The sequence below is a fragment of the Lissotriton vulgaris genome, chromosome 1_2 (assembly GCF_964263255.1).
Source record: "Lissotriton vulgaris chromosome 1_2, aLisVul1.2, whole genome shotgun sequence".
NCBI classification, from domain to species: Eukaryota; Metazoa; Chordata; class Amphibia; order Caudata; family Salamandridae; genus Lissotriton; species Lissotriton vulgaris.
Window position 1 is genome coordinate 42,540,351 of NC_141686.1, and position 25,417 is coordinate 42,565,767.

At 42.6% G+C, this 25,417-nt stretch overlaps 1 protein-coding gene across 1 annotated transcript in view; it reads left to right on the forward strand.

Moving 5' to 3' along the window:
* Nucleotides 1-25,417, forward strand: part of CAPRIN2 (caprin family member 2) — a 682,604-nt gene that overhangs the window by 196,697 nt on the left and 460,490 nt on the right. The window contains exons 9-10 of the mRNA XM_086952790.1: nt 10,230-10,523; nt 10,728-10,973. Coding sequence (XP_086808916.1) covers nt 10,230-10,523; nt 10,728-10,973 — 540 coding nt within the window. The remainder of the gene's footprint in view (nt 1-10,229; nt 10,524-10,727; nt 10,974-25,417) is intronic.

Genomic DNA, 25,417 nt, shown 5'->3' on the forward strand with positions numbered 1-25,417 from the left:
TTCAACACTTTCACACATTGAAGTTTCCGTTCGAATTACACTAACACTCAAGGCACTCCAGAATCAGAAGTACAGCTGGGCGTTCTAATCCTCTTCAACTCCTCTGCAATTCAATTGCTCTGCAAGGAGACTAACGCTTTGAAGCCAGGTGTAAGATGTGCATAATTAGCTAGATCTGTTCCAGTAATTCCTGCTTACTACACACTCCTGAATAACAGTTCTAACTTGATAATCACAAATAAGTGTTGTGGAATGAACTCTGGGCACCACGCCTTAACAGTAGAAAGGATTTTGCTGATGTTCCTTGGCCTAAAGTAGACATGGAAAAACTTGGTAGGAAGGTGGAATATTGTGGAGATGCTGGTTAGGCCTCACCATGCAATACTCTCTGACCGCAAAGATGGTCCTTGGATTCACACAACTCCTCAGCTCCGGCCTGGTAGTGTGGCAAAGAGCATTTGGGCTTTACTAGAGGAACACATTTTAAGCTTTTCAGACGACTCAAGAGAAATCCAAAGCTAATTTATAAATATGTAGTGTATTCTTAATTTAGGCACAAAAATGAACAGAATAGCATGCATATAACCGGAGGTATAGATTTTAGAAGCAATATAAAATCAGTGCAGAATAATACAGTGAAAATGTAAGCTTGCGGTCAATGGGGAAAAACCACTAGTGACAATTGGTCACTTGCAGTTCCAGATGCATGGTACCATTGCAGGGTAAGTGATGCGGGCTCCAGGACCAAGCCAAGATAGTCAGTTCAATTTTACCTGGCTCGTGGAGCCCGTGTGGGGAGTTGTCCTGACTGTCACTGGTGCTGAATGTGACTTGCGGGAGAGCTACTTTTACTGCTTACAGTGTTGCAGGGAACAAGATACAAAAACACATCAACAGGGTGGTTGCTGACATCAAAGGTCGGATGGCGTTTCCTCTAGGTGCAGCATCCAGTGAAGGGGTTGGTTACCAGACTGGTGACCAACAATCCATCTCAGCGGTAATCCTTAAATAAAGATACTTCCTCCATTTGTCCCGGGGAACATGGTAAGCTGCCTGTAAATTTGTGGATGGTGGGAGTAGTGGTGTGGCTCACTGGTTAGAGGCGGCAGACCCGGGAGCATAGGTGGGCCCGGGACCAGGGTTCGATTCCCGACGCGGAAGGGTCTTGGGCCATGGTCAGCGAACTCGATAATTCTCGCCTCGGTGCCTACTCCAACCATGGGTCCCACTCAGCAACTCTGGGCAATAGCTTGCTTAATCTCTACTAACGGCCCCTTCAGAGCCGGGGATGCCTGTCTTCACCTTGGAGAGGCCCAGGTGGGAACATCTCACTGGGAAAGCCAGGATGGGTTCCCCAGCGGTATACAGCGCTGGGACGCCCCTTTGCTGGGGCAGCTGTGCGCTTTACAAGTATACAACATTTAACATTTAACATTTGACTGCAGTTCCCACAATGCACTAGACCATCTGGGTGATTCCCTCGCCGTGCCCGGTTGCCAACTATTCTTCGGACCGAAGCTGTTTTACCTACAGTTTGGAGGAAACTAGTGCCGCTAGTCAATGGTATGCTTCAGGCTTCCACAGATGTCCCTCTGTCTTAGTGAGTGATCATCAAACTTTTTAATGCTTTGCCCCCTAGTGAAAAAAATAATAATCTGCCCCCCTTAAAATTTTCCACAATTCTTCTATTAAATTGGCAATGTTTAAATGTCTAGACTTATTTAAACATTGCAGAGAAGTTATTACTGTTTTAAAATTGCAATCAAATACATGATTGCCAAATACAATATTCTGGTCAGTCAGGCCATAGTAACATGTAAAATTAGCCACATTGAGATTATTAGAAATTGTAGGGGATTTGAAAAATATTTGGAGCCCCTTCTCTTTTTAACACATACTCCCAGTTAGGATATAAATAACAAAAGACATTATTGATGGCCATTACAGAGATGTTTAAGGCCTCATTTTTTCAGCTTAAAACAAAGCACTGTTATCTACATAATGCTTCTGTTGGCCAAAGACTGGCTCTCCCTCCTGGATCGGGCCCACCTCCCAGTTTGAAGACCCACTGGTCCGGGGGGGAACTGAGTTAGCCTAGTACGAGTCTCAATCAAACAGTTCCAGTAGCGTAGCCACAGGTGCAGAGTATCCCTGTTTAGGTCTCGGCCTGATCCAGCGCATGTGCTGGTCTCGGCCGAGGCATTTAGAGGCTCTCAGAAATGCTACTTTGCTGGCGATCAGCTTGCTAGAACGCCCACAAGAGCGCACTCGCATGCACGCGTTATAGAAAGCTGCTCGCCGGCAAAGTAGCACTTGGGTGACGCGTGTTCACACCACTCACGTCATTTCTGCTAGGTCACTTGCTGCCCCCTTTATTAAGAGTGCTGGCTTTTTAAGGCTCGTTCAGCGTACGTAAGGTCAATGTGCGACCAGCAAAGGACCATTTGTGCTTCTGCAGGGAGACAACCTTCTGTATCTGTGATGACTACACTTAAGAGTGCGCGTTTGGAAACAACTCTTTTTGCCCCACCCGGGCACAATTAGTTTACTGTGGTTGATGTTCAACGCACAATGGTCTTATATGGATAATTGGGTACAATAAACCTTGCAGAACAGCACTTCTACATTAACATTCGGTTGGATACAATTGGCTTCCTGGGCACATGCCAGCGTTCTGTTCCTTCCCTGTATGTTTTCCTTTGAAGGGCGGGGCATAATTACTGTGAAAATGTTCTTTCACAGATATGCGAGTTCCGTGCTCTTGCGCTCGCCAAAGGTACGCGGCAATGCGATGCAGCAAGAAATCAAAGCTTTCAACACTGGCAGGCCCTGGCGCCGTACTAGGAATGTGGTCTCACAGGGATAAATATGAAAAGACACCTTTTGTTGTGAAGCTGCCGTAAGTAACTCTGCTGCGTTTTTTTTACTGTTAAGTTTCTCCATTTGGTGCTTATTGGGTTTCACACATCGCGTGTGCGCATCACTCGCAGGCTTTTAAGGTGACCTTTTAATTTATCACTGCATTTTTTTGTTTTACCGCCGGGAGCGGTATGCATTCTGGGATACCTAGTTCTTTAAATGCAAACTCCGGACGTAGAGCTTGCCTCTGTGCCCGGAACCAGTTAGCATTGTGGGACCTGTGGTTCGAGTTGGCTTGTTGCTTTCAGCTTCTGGACCCTGCAACAGCAGCTCTGAGGGCCCAGGCCCCTCCTGTGTTTTCGCTTTGCCTGACCTCGCATGCTGTCTGCTTGAAGGCTATAGCAACTCTCACCACGACAGGGAGTTGCACTTCTACACCTTCCCGGACCTAGGTCGGCTCTGGGTTAACAATATGTCCCTCACGGGCGTCATTGGTTGTTTCAGTACTTTTGAGCCCACGTCAGGCCATCAACTCTGCAGCCTGCATTTCCCTGGTGGCGCTAAAAACACCTACTCCGCCCCTTGCGGTCTCCGGCTCACTAGCTGCACCAGTTGCCTATCCCATCCTCATTTCAAAGCACTCTACTGCATACTTTCTGCGTGTTCTACCTCTCTACCCACACTAATTACTGTGCAGCTAGAAATACTTTTTCATGCTGTCCACCCTCTGTGGTGGGTGTCAGGTGTGGCGTCCTTTCCAGCAGGTGCAGATCGCATGAGTTATTCTTCACTCGTGGCCGAACGTAAAGCTCGTGGAGAGGCTAGTCTCCTGTGGCATTCAACGAGTAGCCCTGAAATGGCTACAGCACTTTGTCTGACTGAAACCAAACCGTCACCCTGGGTCCCTATCAATCAGGAAAAATACCTCTGGACAAAGGCGTACCTCATGGCTCCTGCTTGGGCCCAACCCTATTTAACATATATATGGCTCCTCTGGCAAAAGTAGTAGAACATCTAGGCTACGAAACTATTTCCTACGCTGATGACACCCAGCTTATGTTCACTGTCGGTCCTAATCCAGTAGCTGACAAAGTAAGTTTCTCCATGGGCATATTGGTAATTTCCAACTGTATGACTGATAACTGTCTCCAGTTGAATCCTCCAGTTGAATCCTGTAAAACAAAAGTTATGCTTCTGGGGAAAGCTTTGACGGTCTGGTCAAACGAATGGTGGCCTTCACAGTTGGGTGCAGCCCCTGTTCCCAAACAAAGTGTCAAAGATCTTGGATTAAAATTGGACCAATCGCTAACGATGAAGGATCATATAGCAGCCACGACGAGCTCTTGCTATTATAGCCTACTAATACTTCGTAAAATCCTCCCATACATGCCTACTAATCACCGCAGAACCTTGGTTCAAGCAATGGTGATTAGTCGATCAGACTATGGCAATGCCCTGCTGACGGAAGTGGGTGAGACCCTGCTCAATAAATTACAGGTGATTCAGAATACAGCTGCCAGAATGATTTTAAACATGCCAGCTGGCTCCCCCTCTGAACCCTTGCTGAAAGAACTGCATTGGCTGCCAGTAAGGAAGAGATCCTTTTTTTAAATATGCCGCATTACCTATAATGCTCTAAATGGTAGAGGCCTTTACTATCTAGGAAAGAAACTGGTGCCTCGTATACGCTTGAGCCGCACTGGGGGTGTAAAGCCTTTTTGTATCTTGCTCCAAAGTACTGGAATGGACTGCCCCTGGCCCTGCGGAAAACTCAGACTTAGTGCATCTTTAGGAAACCACTAAAAGCCTTCCTGTTTTTAAAATAGCTGCTGACATGACTCTCCGCTATTGGGTTTTTCTAGGCAGCGCTGAGATGCCCCAGGGTGAGTCGTGCGCTATAAAAGAGCATATAACATAACCTGGATCACACCATACCGATGGACGCTTTCCGGGTGGGGGGGAAGCTCCACAGTTTCTGGCCTCTTTGTCGTTTTTTTGTGTGTAGGCTAATGTGCACGTGGACCTCCATCCACCACTCGTTTTAAAAATATTATACTCCCATTAATCCTGAGGACAGACTATCTATAATCAGTTGAATTGTTACAAGGAATTCCGATTTACTTAACGCGGCTGCTTATTCCATACCTCAAAATCAGAATAGGCAGAATGTTATAAATTTTTAGGTTTGTCATTACCGCTCCAGTGCAGAATAACTCCAAGAAAACCTGTTGACGGAGACTTCTGGAAAGCTTACTTCTGCTGTGTCCAGCAAGTGAATGTTAATCAGCACATTCAGTTCAGAGGTGGGGCAACGTGTATAAGCAGTACTGTTTCATACAGAAGAGCATTCATTACAGAAGTAATGTGTATAGAGATAGTCAACAACTGTAAAATAATTTACAGTAATCGCCTACGTAAACTAGAAGACTGTCTGTTAGCACTTTAAGTTGACACTTTACATCTCACAGGCATGCTCATTGTCCAGACGCAATTTTCCTTTTTATAGTAAAGCAAATACTTGAGCATTGCAGAACTGTCAGATGAATTGCTTCACAATGGCCAGTCTTTAAAAACTACATCGATAGGCACAAATATAATAAAAGCAAAGTATTATTCATGATTGTCTGTATTTTGTATAGCAAATAATAATGGTCTATCACCCTAAAAAAAAGTTACTATCAAGTAAATTGCAGTGAACTAAAGTCCTTTAATATATTGGTTTAAAGCACATTAAGTAAATATCTTTAGAATTGTGAGCGCCCATTTTCTGATAGGGAGACTAAGTCTATGTGGTTGTTGTGGCGGATGTTCTTGAGGGTTTTTGTGTGCATAACAAATATTAATGGGCATGGGTGGAGGCCTGTAGCACCCTGCAGTTCAATGGCTTGCTGGGGAGAAGACTCCTTGCAAGGTGAATATGTTCAATTGAGGCATGGTAAACACTCAGACAGAAATAATGATAAAATTCAGATTTCCAAACCAAGATAACAATACACAGGCTCCCCATCCACTGTAGAAAAGCTTATTTTGACAGTGAAACAAATTCAAGTCAATTCTGGAAAAATTGAGGGATACACTATGTGACAATGTGCCTGTAATGGGAATTCCTGAAAGAGCGATGAGCAATATGGAACCGTTCAAGAAAGTAATTTCTGAACGGTTTAATACATCTGAGATATCGAAGCATTGTACTGTTGAACACGTGTGGATCTATCACTCTTATTCCATTCTTCTTCTAAACCAATTATTGTTAAACTCTTCAGCTACAAGTATTGTGATTTTATCCACCTACTCATGCTAGTCAGTAATATAAATGTGTCTTTTTCAGACTTCGCACTTGAGTAAAACCGGCCCTCTTCTACCGCTCGGAATTGGTCATTTTGGATAACCAATACACTTAGCATAAAGCCCCAACCTTGCCTTCACTCTATCTATCACACTCTATCCATCTGTCGCCCCCGCTCTATCCATCTATCGCCCCCGCACTATCCATCTATCGCCCCCGCTCTATCCATCTATCGCCCCCGCTCTATCCATCTATCGCCCCCGCTCTATCGCCCTCCCTCTATCACAGCACCACAGCATTACTCAGGGGCACCATAATATCACTATGCCCTACCACAGCATCACTGAACGCCAGAGCATCACTCGTCGCCACCACATCACTCATAGCCGCCACATCACTCATAGCCACCACATCAATTTTTGCAACCATTCAACAACTGGTTCAAGTATGTTATCTCAATGTTTCAAGCTTCATTACGAATGTCACAAAAAGATGTTAATGTGCCACAAAATTAGCCTTCCTGGGAGGGAGGTATGACCTCTGCCCACGTCTTTGTTCCAGACTCCTGGGAGTAATGGCAATGCCAGGCAGGAGCTGGGTAAGCATTAGCTGCCAGCCAGAACACAAAAGCTTCGGCAACCAGGTGTGCAACCTCCAAGGTAGCCACCTGAGTGCATGCCACATCGCCCTAGACATGAGATTTGGTATCAAATAACGTGCCTTCTAACCCCTGACACAAACGTGATATTTAGGAGGTACCATGATGAAGCTTCTAAACTCAGGTTTGCCTTTGTGGCAGCCTATTTTATCACATGGACCGGCAACCACTTGGTGTCCTTAAGTGGTGAAGGGCTCTTTAGAGACCTATAAGCTTGCACTTACATGTCCACACCTCTAATACATGGCACCCTGTTTCCGTAACTTTAGGAGGCCTTCCTTAGGGATGCCTGATTTATAATAAAGGGAGTGCATTGACTACCATATATGGTGGGGGGAGAGTTGAGTTCAAGTAGTTTGCACTGCTCCTGCAGTTAGTGGCCTGCTGTCAGTATTTTACTACTCAGGGTGGCACAAGCAGTGCTGCAGGCCCTAGGGGCCCTTTTACCGCCCATGCCTTGGTACCCCATGTCCCATATATTAGGGAATTATAAGGGGGTGGGTAAAGCATTGTCAGTTGGGGATGCCAATGTGCACAAGTGTTAGGGAGAGAGCATTGGGGTCTGGGCAGCAGACTCTAGTGGACTAGCAGTCATATCCATCAGCATTGGAGCACAGTCTGGTGGGGAGGGGGGAGGAGGACGCCGGAACATACAAAAAGGACACTGCCCTACAAATTTGTTGTACTATTAATGTAGAAAGAGGTCCCGTTAACCTTTGTGGCAGAAACCTTTTCACGGCTACAGAGATTCAAAATCTTGCAAACTCAGTTTCCTACTAAGTTTGCTGATCTATTGCACAATATATTCCATTCATCAAATGCCACTGGCATAATTCACTTGATCATTAAATCTGGGTTATTGACCGGTTTCAAGATTGTTTTTGGACTAATACCTTCCTTCTTCCATTCATTATTTTCAAGTCTGCGAATTCGTGACAGTTCTCCTATTCATTGGTTGTGGCCTTATCTTTTTTTTTAGTTAAGAAATAAAACCTGTTCAACAACATGAATTTTATCCCACCGAAAATCAGTGCCTAGAAAACCTGGCTTACTATCTTGGATATAAATATTTGACAACCCAGAGTGAGATCCTTCACTAGTTTGACCAGTCTTCTGGTGCATAAACTGTTTACAAGAAAACATCTTGGAAGTTTAATTGGAAATACCTCCAGTAGCATCTCTGAATAGGAAACAGCTGTTTCGGCCACTGTTGATGCACCGGTTAGTCACTACTATAATAGTAAATTATGCCCAGTATGATGGCCCATCTATCCTTCCAGTGTTCTATCCAGCAATAACTCCACACTTTAATCATCTGCTGTAACTGGAATTGACACAAAGAAATGCCTCCATCTCTGTATTCTCTCAATCTGCATGATCTGTTTCAATGGATTTGCCCATCTTTCGTCAGCAGTCGCCAAGCCAAAAAGTAAAAGTTGCTCCATTGACTATTCCTATGCCGCTTTGGGTGACTTCTAATGCCCATAACAAGCTCGCCTCCTCTTTCTCCCTTTTCTACCTTGGGGTACAGAAGTCGGTCATTACAGTGCTGGTCTTGTCCAGGCTAAACTATTGCTTAATATTTAGGCATTCCTCAATGAGCACTAAAACTTCAAACGCTGCAGCATGCAGCGGCCCGACTCCATAGAATGGTCCCCAAGTTTGAGTTTATTTCAAAGGTTCTGGTGGAGCTTCAGTGGTTCCCTGTTGAGAACAATCGCTTTCAAGGCACTCTGGCTCACAAGGCTCTGCATCGCAGAGGTCCTGTTCATACTAGGACGTTCTCCTGGTAAATTCCCAGGAGAACCTTGCGCTCGCCCACCTCCAGAACAGTTAAGGTTCCTAAATTAACGAAATGAAATAGGGTGCAGAAGCTTTGCCCACATTATGTGCCATCTTTGGAACAATCTACTGGTGCATCTCCGAGGTCAAGCTGACTTGCTTCGCTTCAGGAAACATTTGAGGACGTCTGTCATCTCGCCCACAGAGATGCTCCTATATATGCTCTCGCCTCAGTGTTGATGTTTCTTTAGCAGACACCAGCGTGAAGACGCCCTCGGAGATTCACATGCTATATACAACTTTTCAATATCTCCTGTGGGGGAAAAAACCCTGATATCATAGGAGTTTGCCATTGTTACCGATGTCAAGGGTAAGGAGGGGTTAAATTAACTTTACTCCAGTTTATTTCCAGTATTAAAAGGGGAAAGGACTGTTGCGTATTTGGAAACAAAAAGAGGAAGTATGCCAAAGAACAGTTTGTACATTTTCCTTTTTCTTCCTTGTGGCATTAGTAAGAAACAGAAGGATTTGCCTGGTTTTCATTTTTTCCTTTATCAGCCCTTCCATAATCTCTTTATGTATTTTTTTTTTTGGCAGGTACATTTTTACATGATTTTGTATGGCATTGTAAATACCTAAATTCTTCTATCTCAGTTAACAATCCAGGGATGTCGTGGACTCCAATGGTTTCAGTTTTTAGCTCTTGTATTTCCAGCATTTGGTGCATCAGCCTCTATTCTATTCGGTCTCCTCTTTTATCTCTCATATAAAAAGGGAGCAGTTGTCAAGACCTGCTTAGTAATATTTGTATGTCCGCTTACTATCTAGGATGACTTATTTTTCTTGAGAATTGAAATGATTTAGTCCTATTGATGCTTTAGAGTTTGCAAGCCCCCTGCGTTTGTTTTTATATTACGATAAAATCCATGATCAGATACTACAAAAACTCAGTTAATCGACCAAGGTCTGAGAGGGACTTCGCACTAGGACCATGACGTCAGAGGTCTCACTGGTTTGCTGTCACCTCAAACTAAGGCTAGTAGGCACTGCAGAGACAAGACATGGCCTTCCATCTTGAGAAACTCTAACATTGGCTTGCAATTTGCAGCCTCACCTAAAATTGCAAAAATGCTCCGACTAGCTCGATGGTGTTACGATGCTAAACATTCTAAACCATGTTAGAATTGTTTATGCTGTTTTTGCGGATCATAACTGGTTTTGCTAAAGTCATTATTGTATTCTATGTGGTTTCCAGTCCTAGCTCATGCACTAGACTAAGATTTTCAAACACATACTAAAAATTTATGTCCTGTTTTTTTTGTCATTTTGAGTTCATTTATGAAAGAGTTTGGAGTTCCACTGTGTCCCAGAATTTATCTTTTGGTACTGATCCTTACAAACACTAAATTAATAGTATTGTTCCTGATTGTAGTCCATCTGGATTTCTAATTGATATTGGTGCACTGACTAAGTCCTTGCATCAGAGGATTAGAAATCTGACCCCTGCAACTCGGTGTAGGACTAGGGGAGGCAGATCCTATCAGTTTGATGTTACACTATGCCCCTCATATTCCACCATGTTGTAGCATATATTGTCAATTGCTAATTTAGTATGGTCTCATTCATGATTACATTATTTTTCAGTTTCTGAACAGGAGATATTTGCCAGATGGAGACTGTATTAAGAAAGAGCTTGTCAAACCAAAAGCATGGAACTCTGATTATGTGGGAAAGCCTCCAACTCTGCAGTCCTGGAACATAGTTACAAAGGAGGTAGACCCAAAGACTCATCCGCTAACTCCAGTTCCAAATCCTCCAAAGCAGAGACGAGCTATGAATTTCATTCCAAAAGAACAATCCTGGCAAGAAAATATTGACCAAAAATTGCCAATACCTGTTCGAGGCCTGCAGTCTTCAATTCAAGGCCTGCAGTCTCCAGTTCAAGGCCTGCAGTCTCCAGTTCAAGGCCTGCAGTCTCCAGTTCAAGGCCTGCAGCCTTCAAATCAAGGCCTGCAGCCTTCAAATCCAGGCCTGCAGCCTTCAAATCCAGGCCTGCAGCCTTCAAATCAAGGCCTTCAGTCTCCAGTTCAAGGCCTTCAGTCTCCAGTTCAAGGCCTTCAGTCTCCAGTTCAAGGCCTTCAGTCTCCAGTTCAAGGCCTTCAGTCTCCAGTTCAAGGCCTGCAGTCTCCAGTTCAAGGCCTGCAGTCTCCAGTTCAAGGCCTGCAGTCTCCAGTTCAAGGCCTGCAGTCTTCAGTTCCCGGCCCGCAGTCTTCAGTTCAGGGCCCACAGTCATCAGTCCCAGCAATGCAGCCACTAAAGCAACGGGGAGCAGTGAATCTTATACCAAAGGAAGTTCCAAGACCGAAAGTTGAGATCCCACCCAAAGAGGTATGTTTGTTGGACATAGCTTCATTGTTTGGTTCTAGGAAATTCGAGCTTATTACATTGAAAATGCACATTTATACGTTTTTGATCAATTGCATTCCTTTATTAGGTTCAAAATGTAAATGAAATTCTATTTTAGCTCCGCTTTTGTCCAGTTTACAACTGAAATGTTTCGAAAGGGTTGTACCATGTCGGTTAAGAATGAGTAGACCCTGCCTTTCATAGTTTGGAACCAACTAGATCTAGGTGGCCACAGATGCGTGGATTTTAGGAGGGCCTGTTGACGGCTAGGACCATACCAGCTCACCAATCTCTATTGAAGCTCAGCAAATGCTAATGCGGTTTGCTTTCTGCTCAAACATAAACAATAAATTAAAGGTATACAGTACACTATTTTGACACATTATAGTGATTGAAATAAGTCAACTGTGCTTTGAAGTACATGACAGACCTCTACAACCAACCTATTAATATCTTGGTTTATAAATTTGTTGCCTCAAATCCACAAGTGTCATTAAGCAGGGGTGAACACAAAAATGTGAATGTTCAGCACACATTGACTGACACATCACTTGATAAAACTTCAGCTAACACCTTGACCATTTAATAACAATATTGGTTCTTATCCCAATTAATTTTTAGGTTTAGGACTGTGAAATTAAGAATCCAACAAATACTAGGGTTTACATGGAGCTGCGTGCAGCGATATGTACCAAACTTTGAATTAAATTGCCATTAAATGAAAACCCTTTTGGATGCAAAACGCACTATTTGCAAACATTTTTAGAGTTTTTGTTTTTAATATATATAGTATATGGAAATTACTAATTGCCTAATAATCCAAGGCTTCTGCAATTCTCAGAAATTCCGTTTCTTACTTTATGGATCCAATAGTGGAATTGCAGGTTGCACCATAAATAACATAATGAGACGAATGTATAAAGGGAATCCATCCCATAATCCTAGTTGAGTAGACGTTTCTGATGAGGCCTCTAGGGTTCATGAGGTGGGTGCTGGTGGGACCTGTGGCTGCTAGTAAGTTCAGCGGTCATTTACAGTTTATTAATCCTTATTCCACGTTCCTGCATGGGTTATCAAATTCATAACCAAGCTATTATATTGATTAGTGCTGGCACAATTTCACGTTGTGGCTTGCAGCAGAGTTCTGGGAGCAGAAGTGATTTCTAATTTTCTTAACCGCTTTACAAGCCTGAGACCAGTAGTCTGAGCAGATACCAGGCCTGTTTCACCAACTCTGGCGTGGCAGTGCTGATTTGCCTACCTTGGATGATGGTAATGTTTGCCCTTTTTCTCTGCCCAGCCGTAGATTTGTTGTATGAGTTGATGTTTTTTGTTGTTGTTTTTTTGGGGGTATTTCTTTTTTTCTCCTTGCTGTAGGTTCTTTGTTCTTGGCTGTACTATGCATGCAAGCCTTGTATGCAGTCTTTAGTGTAAGGTGTCTTATCATATGCTTTTGACCTTGCACTACGTTTTAAGTAAACTAGTTAAAATATAATTGGGTATCCACGTGATATTTTCAGTATGCTTAAAGGGCTTGAAATGCACGCAAAGATATAATTTCTGACCATGTGAGTGAGCTCTCCTTCTGGGAAGATTGACTATATTGGCTGATAAATCTAGGTATCCAGCACCTAATTAAAATACTCCATTGGCTTTACCACATTTGTTAATGATCCCATCATGGTGGGAGTGCCCTAGATATGCTGTTCTCCTTGATAAAAGCATTTGAGAAAGAGGAGATCCAACAGCCAATCATGGACTGACTGGTTAATAGAAATCAAGCTTGACAGTAGACCTTAGACTACATCAGAGACAGGTCATGTCTGATTTTGAAACTGGATAAAAAATGTAGCCTTTACCCAACTACTGCTTGAAATGCTGGATTCTTCTCTAGATTAAACGGACAGTCTAGTCCACCTGTTGCTCCAAGTAACCAGCAGTATGATGACAGCCTAGCCAGTTGAGCTCTAGAAAGAAGGTACACAGACTGCTGTGCCCACTCCAGAGAATGTATATCCGCTGAGGCAAGGAGAATATTTTCTCGCCCACATCACAACTGTTACAATCTTCTGTTTACCTCTAAAATGAACACTCTAAATGTTTCTTACCACTATCACCCCACGAGTCACAGAAGCTTGCTGTTGCTTTTATTCGATCTCTGCAAACTTGTGCTAGTTTAATCTAAAAGAAAAAATCCTCTTCTGCTTGTGATACAAACAGCACCTATGTGATCAACGCCAACCTAATATGAACCTTGCAATCTCAGGAATGGATCCACGGCTTCTAAATACAGAATCAACATATCCATTCTAAAGAATCCATCTGTTTGGCCTTGACAATCTAACTACGGTCAAATCTTGGGCTTGCCTTGAGGCATAAAAATGCTTGAAACAGTCACCCACTAACTGTCCTCTCACTTGGAGAAAAACTGCCATCTAAGTGACAGGCTTCAGACCTGTAGTGGTGCAAATAATGCTCTATCAAATATTGGTGTACTTATCAATCCCAGGGCAACTCCAATGTACACATCCAACTTGTACTCTTTCACCCTTGTCACTGTAGATCACCAAGTACTTAATCGGCTTGCATCAGAGCTGCAGGTTTGTAATGCATCTATGCAAAACCATACACACGCGCCAGACTAGGCTTGTTCCTCCCACATATAGTCCGCATAAAATGTAGTTCTCTGCTCTGCCACCAACACTATTTAATGCATACATGAACCCCTTTGGTTGAAATCATATCAAATAGCAGTCATGATGTCACAGTTGTGCAGATAGGTTCAGACGTCTTACAGGACTCCACACCCCTGCCCCCTCCAACTATGGAGAAATATACCTTAGTGATTGCCTCTCTGTGAGATACCAAGGCCCTGCCCCAACATCACCTACCTGTCCAAATTATTGGAACAGCAGAGGTGACAATCCAAACTGTTCATCACCAGATGGAGCTTGAGGGTCATAGGACTAGAGAGTAACACTAAAGTTCCTCATAATCCTGTCTCAAACTGGTGGGAATGATGACCAAATGATATTGCTGCTTCAGGACACGCATGAGCACTTTACTTTTTATAAACCATAAGATTGGACACTCTGAACGCTCAAATGGATTCCATCTATCAAGCAGAGCAGATAATCTCAAAATAATAATAAGATGGCTTCAGCAGTGAATGAGGCCAATTAGACCACATGGAAAAGGAGCTCCATGTCATAGCGGACACAAAGGTCCCCTATTCTGCCAAATGGTGTTAATCTTAAATAGTGAAGGGAAACACTATTATGCCATTGAGTCTTGAATCACAATTTGAATGTTTTAAAATGATGGTGGACATGTAGTAATTAGGGTAATTGTACAGGTACGTTGACTGAACATTTGGAATAAAGATTTCCTAGTCCTTGTAGTAATGCTAGACTCTCCAATGAGTCTAGCTTAGCTGACAAATATTTCACTTCTGAGTAATCTATCCCGTTGAAGCAGATGCTGGCTACCTTGTCAGATACTAACATATGTACATGCCATATGACTTCCAGGAGATTACTATATATTTTCAAAAAAGTGCATTGGTTCAATAGGCAAATACCTTATAGATAGTCAGGATGGAATTGAAGAGACTTCCTGGGCCCACATGGCTAGTGTTGGGGGTACATCCTCATCTATTTAAAAACGACTTAAATGTATATCAGATGAGAGCCATGCTGACTGAATTACTGGGCTACTGTGTATGACAACTTGGAATACATGCTAGAGACTAAGGCAACAAATATGCGCACAGTAGTTGCACCCATGATAAAACCAGAAACTATAAATACTGTAATGGCCAAAACACACGCTAAGCGAGATGAGCTGTTCTGCTTGCACAAATAACCAATTAGATGTGCAATATCCTCGGACAGTGCTCCAAGGAAAGCCTAGAATACAGACTCTTTCCATGGGATTGGCCACTTGAGTAGTGCACATCATGGGAAATTAAATGTTTCAACCTAAATACCATCCAAAATGGTAAATAGATGAGTATTGGGTGCACTAACCCAAAGTTCAAAGACCTTGTACTTCCTTTTTCGTTTGTATTTCGTTGATTCTCCTCAACTTTTCTCATGAATTATATCATGTTTTATTAACATTCTTAACGAGATGCTTGTTCCTTGCAATTTTCTTCTGTTGTGCATATTCCATATAAGCTATATCCGCAGCAAAAGAGTATGTTTGGTTTTAGTAGAATCACAAGTGCTCAAAATCAGCCAACTTGTGTTTTACACCCTATGTGGCTGTGTGACCTGGGGCTTTTTCAAGGCTGTATTGTTAAGGGGGACAGAAGTACCAACTTATCTGTTGTAGCAATTCCATGATGTGTGCACCCCATTGAGTGAAACATGGTTTCCTCTTTGTGATACCCACATTCATGTTCCACATAATGAGCCTATTATGGGTGACAGTAAGATTTTAGTGTCCATGTTCACGTCAATTTCTTTGCCCATCATGATGTTCTTACGTGCTGCAGTTATAAGAATGATTTTCCAGCATGCTCAAATTAACAATGAGTTGTCAACCCTCTTTTTGCCAGGCACTGGCTTGCGAGTTTTCTTACTCTTTCTAAATGATGGCTATTAGTTTAGATAAACACTGAATTGTACAAATCAGAGTGAAGTAATAAGAAAAATGAAAATAAATTTAAAAAACTGTTGTACCTTAGTTTGAGCAATTACTAATGTAATGGTAATTGGTTTACCTCATAAGAGCATATGTTTATATCCTCCAATGAGGTTAAATCTGTGGTTTAAAAGTAAAACAAGATTTCTCTCATATTTGCGTAAAACCAGTACTGGTTGTCAAGTTATGGCCATTTTGGTGTACACTTTATTTCCATCTTACTCCGTACTTTAACCATCTGTACTGTATGTGCACATGAAATATAATTAGACTAATATCAATATCTTATGATGATCTTTAGGACTACATTCAAGCTGTTACAGCGATTTTGGCGAGATAATAGTCTTGCCTGTGCTGAATCACCTGCGTCAGTCTGTTTCTCCGGTCCTGGGTCGCGCAATAATCACAAGCCACTACTACTGTCATAGCAAAAAAGGCCACCTTATTAAGTCGGGTACATTTCTTAAATCTTTCAAAACAACAACTTTGTGTCATAAATATCTTAAATTATCTCAAAAAAACCCCAACCTTTTGCGATACTTGTCCCCAAACAGATCCATCGAATTTTCTTGAAACAGCCCCATTTTTCACTTCCCCCTCCCCTACGTTATTCCCCCCCCTCCTACCCCCAAGGATCCCCTGAGGGATGGATAATGCTGCTCCAGACTTTCAACCCCCCAAAAGCACCTACAATGTACACAATGTGTGAAATACATTGCCTGTCTTAGAGTGGCCAAATTTTTTTTTATATAGGGTGGGTCAGCGAAAGTCTTTGAGGGCTGACGCCACAATGAGCGCCTTCCTGCCAAACCACCCCTACATATAGGCTCCCTATAAACCCGCCCCTCCACTAAACTAAACCAATCCTCTGCCGTGGCCCGCTAAATTTGCGCGAAAAAGCCCAGGGGGAGACAGGCTCATGCCATGCTCCCGCTGGGTTCCCATTGTGTGGCTTCCTCGATCAGTGTCATTTAATAGGGCATTGGAAGCACTTAGTCCCTCCCCTGATTTACTATGTCAGGTCTAACTACTATGGATATTGGCAGCCACCATATTAAGATGTCTGGGAAAGAGCCCCTTACTCTAATAAGTCAGTTTCCATTTTTTTGTTTGAGGAAAAACTTATTTATGTGGCAAAGGGTTTTTCTTGCATTGATATGTGGCATTGAAATCTTGTTTGATTGTAGAAATGCCGTTTTATGCCATAAGGTTCGCCAGACGTTGTTAGCAGTCATTTGGAATGGTCAACAGACAATTGTTTTATGTCGAAGACAATCTTATCTATTGCATGTAATGTGGAGAAAACCTGTTTAGGGATGTTTCATGGTTTTGGTTTGTTTAGCCTCCAGAAAATTGTTTACGTTTGGGCACTTGTGTGACTTTATTCTAGGATTCTTGGTGTTACCATGTTAGGATATAGTTCTTTAAACAAAGTTATGAGTAAGAGGATCACTTTACACAATTCTGGGATCTAGTTTCCTTGTTTCAATATAGACCTGATGGGTTCTGATTGTGGAATTTTGAGATAGGAAGGTAGTGGTGGGTACTTATTGGCTCTAATAATATATATTTGAATATTACTGTGGTTGTGATATATTCAGTCATTCATTAATGTGTAACAATTAAAAGTGCATATATGGGGCGGGGTATGCCTCCAATATAGTATTTTTCTGTGGTTATGGAAATTGATATATTCATTTATTCTTTTGTGTGGCCATTAGTTATGCAAACCCTTGGGTTCCCTTATTCGGAAAGTTTTCAGAGTAAACCAATTACATTGCATTACAGATACACGTATACAAAACAGTTACATTGTGGGTGCGTAATATTTATAGCCATTAAATCCATAAAATAAAGCTTGTGTTCCAATTTTAAGTCCATACTCTATCACATTGTCCGTTAAGTTCTTTTGAGTTCAGATAATTGTGTCATTTTATAAAAGAAAGTTGTGCACTTCTGGGTCTTTTGAGTCCTTGACCGTATTACATTTATCGGCTCACTTTCTTGTTTCCGGAGTCTGTTTCAGATTGCCTCCTTTAAGGTGTTAGAGTTTCTCTTTCCCACAACAGGTGAATATGCGTAGGTGTGGAAGATATTCCTCAATGTTCAACCAAAGGTAGTTTCTAATCCGTCCTATGGTTATTATGGTAATGTTCTTGTATCGTGTGTTTTAGCGGCTGATGGTGCTTCCTATATAGTTTTTATGACATAGACATATGTTGTAGACCACGTGTGCTTTCACAGTTGATGCATTCCCAAATGCCATGTTGATGACCATTTATTACAAGTTCTTTTGTTTTGAACCAGTTTGCCTAGGGAACAGTTCTTACATGTGAAGAAACATTTTGATTTATTTAAAAATGGTCCAATATAATTTTTTATCTCTTGAAAAAATGATGGACAAAGTTTTGCCTCCGATTTGGTGATCTCTTGAAACTTCGATGTGGGAAATAATGAAAAGTCTTGTATAGTTGTTGTTAGTTTATAATGTCCAAGGTTTTTTTGTTTTTTTTTTACAATTCTGTGTTGGTTTCCATTAATCAATTGGTTGAGGAGTCGAATCTCCAGTGTATAAATTTGTTTGTTTATTGAATCTTGTAAAAGTTAGCCTCTAGCCAAGTGTTCGTTTTCTCAAGTTTTGTCATATATCCTCTTTTACTTAATCTGAGTGATTTTGTTGGGTAATTCTCCCATTTACTACAGCTTCTTCTGGCTCTCCTGTAGTCATTCTTTGGAATGTTGGAGATGGTGGTTTGTGGGTGATGGTAAATATCATCCAATATGGATTTGCTTTAACAATGTAATGAGTTGCTATAACATATGCAGAACTAATCTGGATAAGCTCCTGTCTATTTGAACATGAAATTTATCTATTTAGTCCTCTCCAGATGTTACTAAGCATGATCAAGGTCGAACTAATGACCATGTGCCAGCACTTTATCACACTGGAACCCGATCACAAATCAATATGAAATCCGTTTAGAAACGTATACCTGTATGGTTTGTCACACCAGGTGTTCACCAAAATTGTAACTCGAGCCAAAGTCAGATAGATGAAACACTGAAAGATACGGTCAGGAAGATGAAAAGAAATGAAAGGATGCGTAAAAATTCCAGACTGAATTGCCATCATGAGTCGCTGGAGAGAAAGGAGGGCATTGAGGAACTATAGGACTTTGAAACCACCCAACCAATATTTACATGCTCTTGATAATCCTTCACCTTATTCACAGGATAGTGAGGATTGCAGACCATCTAGGTGTTGTGATGAAGGAAAGAGCAATTGAACAAAGGCTAGGAGAAGGGTGTACTAATATAGGGAGAAAGCTGTAAGCTGGTCTCCGGTCATAGTGATAAAAAGGACTTGGCTATCAACTCTCCAAGGAACAATGGTCTAATAAAGACACTTCATGCCCTAGAAAAACAGACCTTTAGTAGAATGGAAGTTGGCCAACCCCACTTTTACTGGACAGATTCCGAATATGAAAGTGGGGACATATTGCACACTGCAAACATGGTTTTCTGGTCATAATTAATGAACACTGAGACATCATCCTAGCAGAGGATTGTCCTCTGCCCTTTGTTACTGATGCCTCGCAAAAGGAGGAAGTAGTTTGCATGGGAATGGGCCCTAAAGCCTCCCCCTGCATTATGTAAGATGAAGGAGCTCTGTTGTGCCATTAAGGATTTTCCTTTACCGCTGGGGGAGCCAGCGGTAAAGGAGCCTCACTTTGCATCAGTCTACCAGCTGTAGGGGGAGCAACCGTTGCTAAACACCACTGGGGACTACAAGTCACAGAAACCTGGCACTGAGTTGCACCTGAGCACAATTGGACCAGCGCTACTTAAGCACTCTGCTGTCTGGCTGCGTGGGACACGCCTGGGCTATACCTAGGCTAAGGCCGGACCCGTTCTTGCCCTGCAAGAGCCAGGGCAGGGCCACCCCCCTTGAGTTTTGGACTGGATGTCACTTCAGGTGCCAGTAAGCCACTACTGTTTTTATTAAGCCTGCAAACAAATTTACACCCCCCTTTCACTGTAATGACTATAGGAAGAAAAGGATCCCAGTAGCTGTCAGTCAATTCAATAATCATCCACTCCTAACTGCATCTCAAGGGAGGAGCTGGAACTGCAACTAGCAGGGGCTCTGCTAACAGGACGCTGACAGTTTGCTACAAGCAAAGGCTGTTAAAAATTGCCACTCTGTGCTGCTGATACGTGGATGCCTTTGTAGTTTACCAGCTTAATCTGGCTATCCTTGCAAGGTGGGCCCATCAGAGCTCGATGGTGATGGGTAGGACCCTGTCCCTTAAGCTGCTGTGCCATGAAGCGGGCAAAGGGGGGCAAGGGAGGAGTGGAGAGGGGTCTGAGAGGGAGATGCCTGGGGGGCTCGGGTAGATATTCGGTTTAAACAGGGTCGCTGCTAATTGGGTCCTTGTTCAATAGCTCCTACTAGTGTGGGCACTCAAGGTGAGGGCGTAAGCTTTGTTTTGGGGGCTGTTTGGAACTGGCCTATTAGTGGAGGTGGCTAGTAATTGAGTCCAGGGTGAACTGAGAAAATTGCTTTGGCCAGTCAACATGGCAATAAAGTCCTAACCAGCACAAGCTGTTGCCAAATACAATAAGACAACCCGCTGTCTTGGGAACCAGACTTTGAATAATACTAGAAGTGCAGTTACTGTTTCTAAAAATGATGTAAAATTAAAGCTCAAACACTCTCAAAACATTTCCAGTTACTTTAACAAACCATCTGCAACACAAATGATCAAAAACATGTGCTTGGGGTTCACGCAGCCTGTATCGGACTTGGTGGTAGCCTCCACTTTAAGCTTAACAGTACTATGCCAAAATCTATTTCAACACTTGTTGAAACAAAATGAGGAGTTGGTAACCATTGATAATAACACACCGGTGCACACATCGATATTGCCAATTCCGTTAACTACCAATGAGACTACATATGTCCTCTTATCATGGATCTTAAGGTGCAGGTAGGGAAGTTGAAATCCAGGCTAGGTTTACTCATTGGCAAATTGAACCCGGTGCGGTCTCTAAGGGGAGCAAGTACATATCCTAGGTAATCTTGCACCCCTAAAGCGGGATCCTTTAGTACAGTTGCCTCAAAAGCTTCATTGGCAAGGCCTCTAAAAGACCCTAGTGTGTGCCCCTTGATAAGATTTTCTGACTCAAGTGAACTAGTGATTCCCAGGGTGCTAGGCCCTCCCCCATTTGGATAAGGTATAAGGGGGGCTGTCACTAGGTCATTAGGGACAACATCATTGGAGCTGGAACATGCTCTGACACCGCTTCACCCTTTGGTTTAATCTAACTTTACGGATAGGCATATTGCTGATGGCCTCGTTGCTTTGGATATTCGGTCTTGCCCTCCTAATAATTCAAGTATTCAGTTCAAATATATGGGTGTGGGTGACAACAGGCCTTATGCACAAGGGAACCTAGTTGATCGGCTAGCAGCAACGTTAGGGCTGGATAGCAATGATTGACTCTGGATTGACCCTGGTGCCATCTCTAGGCACCAATTTCAAATAAAGGCTACTTTGTTTTACCTTGTGCAAAGACTTAAATACTCTGATCACTGCACCCTCCTACAGAGATTGTACCATAGATGGCATCCATCTGATTGACACTAGCTTTCCACTTAGCATGCAGTCTCAACATCCTCATCTGATAACTTGGTACTGAGGGGCTCAATCATACATAGTAGGACAGGCCTAGAGAACCCTTCTCATGTAGACTGTGGCTTCTTCACTTGATGTCAAATCTTAGTACTGTAGCCATCCAACCATCTTTTGAGAACTGTAGTCCCTCTTAGGCAAGAAGCAAGCAGGGTCTAGTTTATCCAGTACGTCATAGCACTGAATTAGTGGAACTGACCATCACAAGTGAAGTGTATCGATCAACCTTCCTGCAGAGTCTGATGTGAATTCCCAACCACCTGTTACTTCAGTTGTTTCTTGGAATGTAGCAGTGCTCAAAGCAAAATTGCAGCCCCCTCATTGGAGTGAAGGGGAGGGGTCGCCTCGCCAATGATCCAATCCCTTGATGTCCTCTTGAATTATCACTTGGGTACGAATTTTATTCTTGCCGGGGACTTCAATACAACATTTGAGCCCCTTGATAAAGATGATATTGAACTCACATTAGAGGATGACGAACTATGGGCGATTCTCCAGCTGGAAGTCAACCCAGTGAAAAGGTGTACCCAGGCTGCTGTCCCAAGTGAAAGCATGTCCCTTCATATTGGGAGTCAGGACCATTAATGGCTAGGCTAAACCAGATCAAAAGGAGGCTTACACTTTTAACAATCGTGTCCAAAAGCAGATTGATTACATATTGGTAGACCTAAAGCTGTGGTATCAAGTCGAAAATATGAAAATCCGCGAGTGACCACGATCCTCTGCCTTAAGATTTTCTAATCTTTTCAGTAAGTTTGTGGTCAATCCTTTCACCCTCACTAGCACAGGTGACCTTGAGCTTACATCCGATAAAAAGCAGTCTCAATTGGATACAGGTGGCGGAGAAACCTAAACTTTTGCTAAATATCAGGAATTACATATTGGCGAGTTTGCCTAAGCTGAGGGACTGTAGGGAATTATACAAGGATATATTGAAGATTAGTGTGCTTCATGCAACATTTCTTGAGAGGGTAGCAGCATATTTAATCTCCCCTGCTATTAGAAGTAGTCTTCTATCGGAAGGAATAGCTGATTTAATAGTGTAGGGAGCAAAGGTGTCCTTTAGCCAAAGCTATAAAGGTAAAAAACACTTCCCTGATTTTGGCTACTAGAGAGGCTTAGAAGCAGGGTATAACGCCAAGAAAGAGTGAGACAACAAGGGCTGGTGTCAAGCCAAGCTATGGTGCCTCAGTGACCTTGCTGGTCTGGAGAAATCCAAAAACAAAGTTTATCACTCCTGTCCAGCGCCCTGCTGTAACCCCCATTTATTTCTGAACATGGATCTAATAAAAGTAGCCCTTAATGCATTATTGTGTTGTCTGCTTTATTGGCTGAGAATTTGGGTGACCTTGGAGTTGGTACACGATGCAGCTACCGTAGAAGATCAAGGCTCATGGGTCTAATAATATCCCATGGCTGTCTTCAATCAAAAAGCTGTTGGCCTCTCTAGGGTTTGGTGGACACTGGCCGCCTCCTACTGTAGACAAAATCCCTTCTAAGGTTTTGTTGAAAACTTTCTTGGGCTTTCACATTTCAGAGGGCGGAATATAAGGTAAGGTGTTCCACCCTGACAGGGGTCTGGAGTGGTACTGGGGACTGGATCTCAGTTCCTTTAGACAGGAAGTTATAGCACCGGTTTAGAGGGGGGTCACTCCCTGTGAAGTTGTTCACAGCAAGGTGGGTGGCCGCAGCCTCAGAGCATTGTCCCTTTTGCGAAGGCCAATCTGAGTCTATACCTTCTGTATTTTTTTGTATGCCCTGCGTATGCCAAGGGTTGAACTTCTTGGATTGCACCTCTCTGTAAGTAGTTGTGCATCTCAAGTCACTGTGCAGCATTATGGATTTTAAGAGCCGATCCTTCTTTCTATGCTTGTGCAGTTGGTAATTTTCTAGGACTGATGTGGGCAAAAAGAAGGGCTGCTATCGCAGTTGTGATTTTATTGGAGCACTTTGGAATATGGGCCCTTTGGCAATTGTGCTGGTTTATGACATTTTTAAGAATCTCCTGGGTAATTTTAAACCTATGTATGCTGGTAACTGACTCTTTTTGTACCATGAAGATGTTTTTATATATTGTAGGTTTTATTTATTGTATACTTTTATGGCAGATGCCAAAATAAAGTTCCATTTGATTGACTGTAAGATTCAAACTTGAATGTTGTTCCTCTTGGATTAAACTGCAGGTTTAATCCCAAAACTCACTAATGCTAGAAGCCAAGCGTGATATAAAAGCTACCCTGACAGAATTACATTCACTTGACTATGTAAACCTCTTTCCAGTGGTTAAACAGACCACTGGTACTGTTGTGTATTGCACTATATAAATCCTGCGCATTCTTATGTGGTACAAATATCCCATGTTACGGGGCTCATGGCAATCTTTGTGGCTAAGTGACGTTAGACATAGCAAGTATTTTTTCCATCAATATGTTGTGCCTGAGCAACAATATTTTACCACCTTTAGATTTGGTAGTATCCAGTTTGCTTAGAAGTAATCCCCACAGGGTACAAAACAGTTTTTGGTTACATTCAGAGAGAATAATGGAATTCCCAACAGGATAATCACGAAGTATTGTCCTAAATTGACAATATTGATTTTACTGACAAATACTTAACTGAGTATTTAGAGAGGGCATCTAGGACAGTGACTGTTTTTATCCAAAATGTAGCTTTTATATTTTTGAGATTCCAATTATCTACTGACAGCAAGGGATTAGTGGCTGTTTTACAGAAACATGCCACCTTGCAGCCTTTTAATACATTATGAAATTTACAAGCCTTTTAAGAGATTGAGATTTGTAAGGGGTGTTCCTGCCCAGACTATGCAAAGCCTTTGTAACTGTTAGGATTTGGTAACACCTGCTTTTTTAGAAAATAATTGAATGGATGTTTATCCTGCTGTTTTGCATGAGCTACAGGCATACATGTTGGGAACAAAATATCTGCAGACAACACAATAAATAAAGCCTATCAAGTAGGGTTGTCCCAAGTGCTTCAGGCTGTGCAATGAAGAATAAACAACCTACAATGCATGCAAGTACCGCTGCTGTTGAGGAGCAGAGCAAATTCTGATAGCTGTGCAAACAGCCATTTTAAGATGCCCCTAGTTCAGGCGGAAAACGACAATAGTGTCTTCCTCAATGAGTATTTAGAAGCAACTTTTAAAGGTAGCATTCCGAATGCCTGTGCTGGTTGCAATGGGCCTCGACATGGACAGCACCTGTATAGTTTAAGCTCTAAATTTTAAATTGAGAATTTCTGTAATATCAGCAGCCAATTATGCAAACCTTGCATAAACCACTAGTGCATTAGTACAATAGCGTTTTTTATGCAGATGGCTTTGCACAGACTTCCCCCAAGATGGGGAATTCCAGGTTTTGCATACACCCACTAAAAGAGCAGGGTAGCACAGATTCCGATGTCAAGGCAAGAATCAGCAAAACAAGGACTCTTCATTCATCCAAAGTTGTGAAGCTTCAAGGACCTAACTGCTTTTTAACGCCAAATGATAGTCCTTCTGTATGGAGCAGAAATTTGGAGGAAAATGGTAACCACCACCAACTAAGTCCAGACCTTCAACACCTGTCTGCGGAAAATCCTCCAAATTTGCTGGCCATACCTCATTACCAACGGCTTATGGCACCAAACTTCCCAACCCCCTGCCCATCAAGAAATCTTGAAAGGACGCTAGGGCTGGACAGTTCACACCCTCAAAGTGCGGGTCAAACACCACCAGGCAAGGCTTGACCTGGAACCCTCAAGGGAAAGGGAAAAGAGGAAGGCCAAGAAGCGCCTGGTGCTGAGACCTTGAGGCTGACTGCTAAGAGATGGGTTACACCTCGAGTTGGATTCAAAGAAAAGCCCAAGACAGATGGCTGGAGAGTCCTGGTTGACCTGCTTTACACCAAGAGTGGTAGCAGGCATAAGTAGGCAGTCTATAGCTTCCACCAACTCGCATAAAAAATGCTTTGAGTAAAGATCTGACTTTTTGCCAAATTTGGTTTAAATCAATTCAGATGTTTTTCTGTAGTGGAGAGCAAAGTTTCCTATGGGAAATAACCTGGAAATAGTAATATTTTGAGG